Below are 9,939 nucleotides of genomic sequence, written 5' to 3' on the forward strand. Positions count from 1 at the left end.
GCAAATCCTAACCTTTCAGTTTTGTTCCCTGGAGTCTTACAGTTGCACATTGCACAAGCATCGTTCACTTCCCCCTGGGTGGCTACTGCTAGAGTTAGGGACACAAAGGCACTGGTCTTCTCGTCTCCGACTACCTCCTAAAGCTTGCTGATTTGTCATTTGTGCTGTATACATTTGACCAACAAACACTTCTCACACATAAGTTGACTGCAACAGACACACTACAGGCACTTGGGTTATAAGTACACAACGTAAAAACATTAGAATATTCTTACTTAACAAATCTCAACCATGAAACTCATTCATTGAAAAATGATTTTTCCATATCTTTCTCTAACATTTTGAAATGACTTGTTGACTAGGCTGTACCACGATCATGAGGCTGCAATATGGTTATATAAACATGTTCAAGCTGAAAAACATATTTGCACCTAACGGAGAAAAAAGGACAAGTGAAATATGATGAACTTGATGAGTGCCACATTGTAGTCTAATGAGCTTCGTGGGGTTAACAATTGTTTAAATTAACCAGATGATGTCAAACCCTAGTTAAGTAAACCAGATAAGGGTTGCAGTGCGTGGGGTGAACTAAATCAACTCGATCCATGGAGTGAAGCAAGCGGACCTCTATATCGACTCAGTATTATAACAGCAATATCAACTACCTGGACACTGCTGTGTTAAAGGTGGAATAAGTAATCAACAGGAATAGACAGGACAACACTGGGGTTAACCAGGTAAATTCCCTTATGGGTAACGTGAGTGTTAGAGCGAGCGTCCTATTGTTTACATCCCAATGACCTCAGCCTTTGTCTCTGGTGATGGTATATAATACTAAACTGCGAGTCCTGCAGTCAGTTGTGGACTCTCCTCTGTACACACAATCCACAATTAAATCACCAATAGAGCTGTTACCAGATACTACAGTATTTACTCCAGGGATCGTGCTGTTGTTCACCTGTAAACCTCTTACTCCGTCGCCATACGCTAAACTGACAACCGTCCAAGGTAAGTTTACAATTCTTTAGCTGAGCATCAAATCGTTAAGAATAATTTCTTAGCTACCAGAGTTTCAGCTCCATAATAGTTCCATATTCATACAAGATAATCGGTGTATATTAAGCAGCTAGACGGAATGAAGTCGCCATCCTTCACTGCACAAAACTACCATGTCTTGGACAATCACGTTTACCAGATGACGTCCTAGCTACGTCTCTTCGTCGTATATCAACTGACTTATATTTCTCTTTTGCGTCTCCCCTAATGATGCGATTATTACACGAAAGTGCACTAGGGAACTTATCGTGTTTCATTTTCCCCCTGGACTCATAGGAATATATATATATATATATATATATATATATATATATATATATATATCATAGAACATACAAACCTTCAACAGCCAGGATCGAACCCGGGAACCCTGTGCAAGAGGCGGGAATGTAACCGCTAGGCTATGGGCCTGGCTAATAGGAAATAACTATTTGAATACTATGTACGCGAATACCCTTCGTCTCACGTTGGTGAGCAACGGAGTCTACACCGGTCATTTCCCAACAGGCTCACCAACGTGAGACGAAGGGTATTCGAGTACATAGTATTAGAATAGTTATTTCCTATAAGCCAGGTCCATAGCCTAGCGGTTAGCATTCCCGCCTCTTGCACAGGGGTCCCGGGTTCGATCCTGGCTGTTGGAGGTTTGTATATTCTATGAAGGTACGCGTTTCTATGCACTATGTTCGTATTCATATACCCCCGCGTTGTACGGTTAGGTTCGGTAAAATGTTATCTGCTGGCTATGTGCGCCTGTTGGGAAATGACCGGTGTAGACCCCGTTGCTCAACAACGTGAGACGAAGGATATTCAAGTACATAGTATTCGAATAGTTATTTCCTATTAGCCAGGCCCATAGCCTAGCGGTTAACATTCCCGCCTCTTGCACAGGGGTCCCGGGTTCGATCTTGGCTGTTGGAGGTTTGTATGTTCTATGAAGGTGCGCGTTTCTAAGCACTATGTATATATATATATATATATATATATCTGTGTGTATATATATATGTATACGTTGAGATGAATAGGTATGTATATGTGCGTGTGTGGACGTGTATGTATATACATGTGTCTGTGGGTGGGTTGGGCCATTCTATCGTCTGTTTCCTTGCGCTATCTTGCTAACGCAGGAGACAGCGACAAAGTATAATGAATATATATATATATATATATATATATATATATATATATATATATATATATATATATTCATACATTCGCCATTTCCCGTGTCAGCGAGGTAGCGTCTAGAGCAGAGGACGATGCCTAAGGGGGAAAATCCTCACTTGGACCCCTTCTATGTTCCAACATTTGGAAAAGTGAAAAACTGGAGGGGAGGATTTCCAGCCTCCCGCTCCCTCCTCTTTTAGTTGCATTTTACGACAGGCATTGAATACTTGGGAAGTATTCTCCCATCTCCAGGGATAATATATAGTTGTATATATATATATATATATATATATATATATATATATATATATATATATATATATATATATATATGTTATCCCTGGGGATAGGGGATTAAGAATACTTCCCACGTATTCCCTGCGTGTCGTAGAAGGCGACTAAAAGGGGAGGGAGCGGGGGGCTGGAAATCCTCCCCTCTCGTTTTTTTTTTTTTTTTTTTAATTTTCCAAAAGAAGGAACAGAGGGGGCCAGGTGAGGATATTCCAAAAAAGGCCCAGTCCTCTGTTCTTAACGCTACCTCGCTAACGCGGGAAATGGCGAATAGTTTGAAAATATATATATATATATATATATATATATATGTATGTATATATAGTAAGGTAGCGCCAGGATCAGGCGAAGAAAAGGCATCATTCATCCACATTCACAGTCTCCAGCTGTCATGTATAATGCACTGAAACCACAGCTCCCTATCCACAACCAGGAGCCACAGACCTTTCCCTGGTTTCCCCAGGCTGCTTCATATGCCCTGGTTGTCCAGTGACAGCACGTATTCCATATCGTTCAAATTCACGATGTCCCACGAATACCTGTTGCATTCAAATTACATCTTCGTTTACCGTCCAGCCAATAGACTGTGGCACGGTGTAATCACTGCATGACTCCTCTGAAGGGCACTCCGTTATGTAGGTTAGGCTGAAGGTTAACGTCAGGAAGTACGACAAGGTCGTCAGCACATACAGTGGTGTGATGAGATTACTATTACACGAGGTTAAACTCTGGAATGGGATCAAATATAGGGCAAGTTTTGCGGTCATTGAAACTAGTCGCACTTTGTAATTCTTCAGAATCGCCTAACTGCCATTTTGACCTCACATTCCTACCTTCCTTCCATGATCTGTCCATTGTTGAGTCTTTATCATTGTACCTTGACAAGGTATATATATATATATATATATATATATATATATATATATATATATATATATATATATATATATATATATATATATGATTATAATATTACATAATCTTAACCTTTACCATCTTTTATATTCAACAGTTTTTTAGTGATGAATATTAGTGATATACTATATTGATCTTGGTGCGCAAGAGCGACTCAGTCTTGAAAGTAATCAATCCTGATAATGTCCACTGTTATCAGAAAGGTCATACGAACATAGGAATGTTTAATCAGATCATTATATCATAATGGGATTTCTCAAACTCACTTCGTACATTAATGCATGGTAAGCTCATTATGATGAGAAATAGAAAAATTATGTGATTTTCAAATTTGAACAATCTTTATATTCTAGGAAAAAGCTTCGAGATCATTTACTTTATATTTTTCACCATTGTTCCAGACAATGGCTAACTCGGCTCTTCCGCTGATGGCTACTTTTTTTGTGGCTTGTTTGGTTTCGTCCGCCGCCACTCAAGACCTGACGACCACCACCGAGGCGCCGGATGTCTCTCTAGAAGCTTCGAACGACTCGACAGAGGAATTACCCACCTCCAGCGACGACAAGGTGGTTGGATCGAACCGCATTCTGAATTCCGGTTATAGCAGCTTGGAAGGCAATGGTTTTGGGGTCTACCAAGGTACAGCTGCTACGCTCCATGTTAGCGAAGAATACCCGCACCTGCAACCTAATTACCCGAGCTTCCAGCAGCCCCATTACCCATCCCTCCACAGACCTGGCCATGGCTATCCTACTCATCCCAAACATTACAACACTGGCTGCAAACACTACTGCCCGGGCTTCGTGCCCGGCACCTTCTACTGCTGCAACAGTAAGTAAGGTCTCCACTTGGATTGTTGATGCAAATGCAATATTAGGGTGTATCTCGTAAAAACATCTGCTCTGGGTTGTTGCAGGTAACTGGACATGTGATGACTATTATTTCTTTTTTTGGACTGTTGACGGGATACATAGGTTATGAGAAAATGTTTTGGAGGATTCTCGGAAGTGTAGTCATCAGTACCAGGTAACGAAAATGTAGAAAAAATAGTTATGGGGCTTCAGGCTCGACCGACGTGCATTGTTGGTAGGTATATGTGTCACACGTGCATCCCATCTTCATTATCTTGCTTATTATACTTCTGTTGTTATCTGGCTCATACCGTTGCGTAACCTCCGTTACTGTAAGTTCTTCCATCACGTCTGTTGTTAAATCCTCACAGTAAATTATTTCTCGTAATACATTTGAAGTTCTCGCTAGTATTTAATTCATGCTTCTGATTCTCCAACATCTTTATTGGACATAACATTCGAATCATAATGGAGAAATAAGCTTCTCTCTCTCTCTCTCTCTCTCTCTCTCTCTCTCTCTCTCTCTCTCTCTCTCTCTCTCTCTCTCTCTCTCTCAGGGGCCCAGTCCTCTGTTCTTAACGCTACCTTGCTAACGCGGGAAATGACGAATAGTTTGAAAGAAAGAAAAGAATATATATATATATATATATATATATATATATATATATATATATATATATATATAACATATATATATATATATATATATATATATATATATATATATATATATATATATATATATATATAACGATAAGGAAAATTCAAATTCTTTTCTTGAAAATCATTTTCCATTCTTCGCCTCAGTAGTGGGACCATAGACACGTACCATTCTCCATACATCAGTATTCTTTACATTGCATGTTGGTGGAAGGTAGGACTGTGGTGTCTTTACATCATGGTCTTTAATGTTACACCTCATGTCCGATTGTCCATGGTTCACGCACACGAAGTATTCCAATAATTGCTTTCGTTTCCTCCAGAGGCTCCATTGTACGGTGGATACTACTGTCCCCGGATCCGACAGTCGTGCCCTGCAGGTAGTCGCCACAACGCGCCACGACCCTGTATAGAAGACCAAGGTTGCTACCAAGGCCAGAAGTGTTGCCTGGACGCATGCCTCGGGTTCCACGTCTGCAAGGCTCCCGAGTGGCGGTAAACGACCATCCCCCGGCAATCCTGTGTGTCCTACTCCTCGTCCACCAGTCAACTATAGACCAACCCACTTGGCGTAACCTAGCACTCATATCTCACAGATTGCTGTAACCGGTTTCCTAACATCCTACTACTAATACAGACATAACTGGCATCTATATCAACATCAGTCTGGAAGAAAAAATCGCTTTATACAACAATTTACATATCTGTCGTGTCGACGACGCTGCGTGTAACTTAATGACCAAATGGTAGATATGGACTAGCTTTATAAAAGGACAGAGCATATACACAGCCAGTCTGTTGTACCATGCTGACAGTGTCAGATGCTGACTGCATTTCCCAGTGTCAAGCAGAAGTATATCAACTAACCACACCTCCTCATGCACTCCAGGCACCTAAAGATTTCGAAGTATTTACCCGTCATTAAGTCATTCATCAAAATATTCCTTAGAGAGGTCGTTACCTGCGAGACACACTGCCGAGGTCACACTGGTAAAGTGTGTTGGGACTAATAGTAAATGATACGAGGCAACGCCAGCGATCACCGCCCAGGACCACGTATATCACAGGCTGGGTGGACCATCACCAGTCCTCTTGCAGTCGAGTTCACTTATTTGCTAAAAACATTCATACCAGAAGAACTGGTGTTGTAGTATATATTCCTCCTGCCAAGAGAACTGTTATTTTTCCCCCCACATTACGTCCTTATAGCATTCTAGTGAATGTCAGGAGCTGCCACCTTCAGTAGCTCACTCAGTCTCGGTGTGTAATAGTCACGGGCGCGTATCATAGCGTTCATGGATCGTGTGGAGAAAAGAATAACGTGAAAAGAATAACGTAACGTGCGTATCTCTCACGTATGAAGAGAATTCTGACCAAAATGGAAGTTCAACAGATTATGATTTTTAGAGACACTACTATGGGTAATGTTGTTCGGGTTTTAGTTTACAAATATAATTCGTTTTCCCGTCCTAACGAGTTAAGGTCAGAAACAAACTATCAACGGCCTCCTTTGCCTACAACCAATCTCCAGCCGTCATGTATAATGTAATCATAGCCCACCATACATGGCCAAGCCCTACACACTATCCCATGGCTTGTGTCGACTACTTCATGCACCTGGGTTTGGCTCACTGACAGTACGTCGTTCCCCACATATCACCTTGGTCAAGTTCATTTTATCCCTTGCAAACCTCTCACCCACGTTGTGTTCAGGCCCAAATACCCAAACAGCTCCTTCACAACATCCCTCATTTTAGTATTGGTCTTCCCCTACCCTTTGTCCCCTCCACTAATGACATATAGGTCCTCTTCGTCAGTCTTCCTTCTTTCATCTCTCCCTACGTCCAAATCATTTCAGCACACCCTGGTCAGCTGTCAGTCAGACTGTTCTTAATACTCTACAGTAATTTCTTACGCGATAAATCACCTTACGACACAGCTGTGTCGCTTTTCATTTTATCATGTCCACCTTTTTCTTTCATTTTCCGTTCACGGCCCAGTACTAACACCTGTACAACACTTATGGGACTACTATACCTTTAAACATACCCAAGTTTGCCCCAAAGCAAATTCGCCTCTTTCACACACTCCTCAATGTACGGACAACTTTAGCCACTTCTTTCACCATATGACTCACTTTAGCACCTATCATAAGATCCGCCATCACTTCTACTTAAAGGTACTTTACTTCCATGTTACCTTCATTAAAATTCACCCTCAAACCGTTCTCTTTCAGAACCTCACAGCTCCTGATTACTTTAATGCAGTTCACCTTTACTTTCAGCTTTCTTCTTTCACACTCTCTCCTAAACTGTTCCTCGCTTCTAGGTGTACTCACTTAAAGTCTGCCACAAGAGCTCACTTCCTTTCCCGGGAAAAACTCATTGCATTTAGTAACTTTCAATATACTCTACATTATCGCAGCATCCTTTAAAGGCCTCTCTGTCACCCATATCATACGCTGTCACCAGATCCATGAATGGAAATACAATTCACTCATTCTTCGAGTATTTCTCATACTAATTCTTCAAGAAAAACACCCAGCACACACATCATCTATGCCCAGTCAGATGTGTACTTGACACTACCCTCTCAATCATCACTCTCCCATTCACTTGCTAGGTATACTTACCAAACGCATACGTTTATAATTCGAACATTTACTTTGGGCCCTATAGCCTATCTATAACGTACTATACGTGCAACCTAGTTCTCAGGCACCTCACTTTGGGCCATACAAAAGCTGAATAACCTAACAAACACTAGCATAAGACATGTGTGTGTGTGTGTGTGTGTGTGTGTGTGTGTGTGTAAATACATAAGAGGACATGGTACATATATACAAGATTAAGAGACGGGACAACACGAGTGTAAAACTCTCTCCTCGTTAACAATCACCAGTAATCAGCTTCTCTTAGAGAATCTGAAGTGCAGTCTCATCCACTCCTTCCACACTTCTCTCACCATGCAATTCCCCAGGACTCTCCTTTTACGCTTTAGATCAAGAATAATATTATCTGCATAACAGAAACAAATGAACCAGGTTTGAGGTGTGCCTCAAGTGTGTAGTTTTCCTTTAAGACTAGTGTCGTTAAGTCTAACAAGACGCATCCTGACATCATATGGTGAGATCAGTGAAATCGTATGGTCTTGCTGTCTGCGTGTTAGGGGGAAAAGAAACGTGACGCATAAATTCGATTTCAATAAGAGGAACCCAACGCAACTTAGGCTTCGATATGTCAATACAATTGTATGCTGATAACAGAGCCCGATGCCGATACACTTTTCTTGTAAACAGTGAACAGGGAATACATTCTGATCTATTAATGAACGTTTCAGCAAACGAATGTCAGAGCTCCACACAATGTTCTGACTTTCACTGGAAAATCTTGATATGGCCTCCGTATTCCATGCTTTCCTCTATTCAATTGGCAACAAATAATATTGTATGGTAGATGTTTGCACAGAAGTTTCCCTGTTCCCTGGAACCACTGTATCTGTATGAAGATGCAGCACAGAATTAATGTATATATATATATATATATATATATATATATATATATATATATATATATATATATATATATATATATATATAACTTATACTATGTGATTTAGCCATTTGTGATATAGATCCTTGTATTTAAGTCATAATGAGCTAGTCATAATTTCTATATTCTTGTCATTTGACTAACTGGGCATCTTAGTTCCTATATAGTCTACTGTGTCTAAATGTATAATGTTTTTGTATCCGTTTTGCCAAATATACCAACATCACAACGAACTTTTTCATTTATCTATGATGACCATATTTGGTCGTACGTCCTCCAAATCTACCTGAGAATGCAATCTCTGGGGCACTCCACTACCTACTCTTACAAGGTTAGAAACGTTATTCCAATAATCTAGTCGTTTTCCATAATATATATATATATATATATATATATATATATATATATATATATATATATATATATATATATATATATATATATATATTATATATATACATATACCACTAAGGAGGTTGTGACCGTGATACTGACCAGCTTTTTATCTAAAAATTAGTTACTCAATATAATCCTCAAACTCTGCTTTATTAAAGGAAAGACGCACTGCCTTGTATTGATTGCTGCTTGACTCAACTGTTATCATTCCATCACGATCATCATTACCACTGATACATCTACTAACACTTACCTGATTCACAGAATGTTTTCGCTATATATTATTCGTCTTCTTGATTTGAAACCAACGTAATGCTTTAACTTAACGCTGTGGCGGTGCGCTATGTTGATATTGTCCGATTCCTCGCTGGAGCTGGACAGTATCACCCAAATTAAGAAAAAATATGACAATATGATGAGAAATAGAAATAAAAAATGTGATATAAAGAGACAGGTAATTAAGATGAGTAGTAAAGTATCAATAGATATAACTTAAGTATTTCATATTTCTACTAGTAAGTTTTGGTAAAGGATGCAAGTCGTAACCGACTTCATCTATGGCGGGAACCGGGAAGTTCAAAACCGGCTGGATTTCCAGATCTTCTTTTGCCTCTCCTAATTTTTCAGTGTCATTATCGCACATTTTCTTGTGATATAAGTTTTCAGATGGCTTTGTGAACTGAAAATGTGGGTTGTATCGCCCAAACTTGATGAAACCTGTTACAAAAACTTTCTCTGAGGGCTCGTCCAACTATCGTGAAAGAAGACTACCAAGTGTCAGTGGTTAATGCAGATCCCCTTTTGGATTTTGCAAACCAAAATATTTGACCAGTTCACATGGTTCAAATGGGTTGAGCCCAAACTCTGGATCTTGTGGGTCCCTGTTGAACCCAAACTCCGAACACTTCCTACTGTTTGTCAAACATGATGTCATGATCAGACGAGTGATCTGAAAAGATGATGCTATCTTAAAGACATAAAATACAAGTCGACGATAATTTATGCATCTTTTAGGGTCAAGGTAATCGAAATTTATCAAATATAGTGGAAGT

At 39.9% G+C, this 9,939-nt stretch overlaps 1 protein-coding gene across 1 annotated transcript; it reads left to right on the plus strand.

Moving 5' to 3' along the window:
* Positions 1–843: 843 nt before the first annotated feature.
* Positions 844–8,720, plus strand: LOC139759618 (uncharacterized). Its single transcript, XM_071681967.1, has 3 exons — positions 844–1,008; positions 3,831–4,260; positions 5,264–8,720. The coding sequence occupies exons 2-3, from the start codon at positions 3,834–3,836 to the stop codon at positions 5,437–5,439; spliced, it is 603 nt and encodes a 200-aa protein (XP_071538068.1). The 5' UTR covers positions 844–1,008; positions 3,831–3,833; the 3' UTR covers positions 5,440–8,720.
* The last annotated feature ends 1,219 nt before the right edge of the window (positions 8,721–9,939 follow it).

Source organism: Panulirus ornatus, chromosome 33 (assembly GCF_036320965.1).
Source record: "Panulirus ornatus isolate Po-2019 chromosome 33, ASM3632096v1, whole genome shotgun sequence".
NCBI lineage: Eukaryota > Metazoa > Arthropoda > Malacostraca > Decapoda > Palinuridae > Panulirus > Panulirus ornatus.

What these genes read in the sequence shown, in the direction of transcription:
- LOC139759618 (XM_071681967.1), top strand. Translation starts at nt 3,834, where the DNA reads ATGGCTAACTCGGCTCTTCCGCTGATGGCTACTTTTTTTGTGGCTTGT. An exon ending in CACCTTCTACTGCTGCAACA is followed by an intron (nt 4,261 to 5,263) that starts GTAAGTAAGGTC and finishes CGTTTCCTCCAG; the next exon opens with AGGCTCCATTGTACGGTGGA.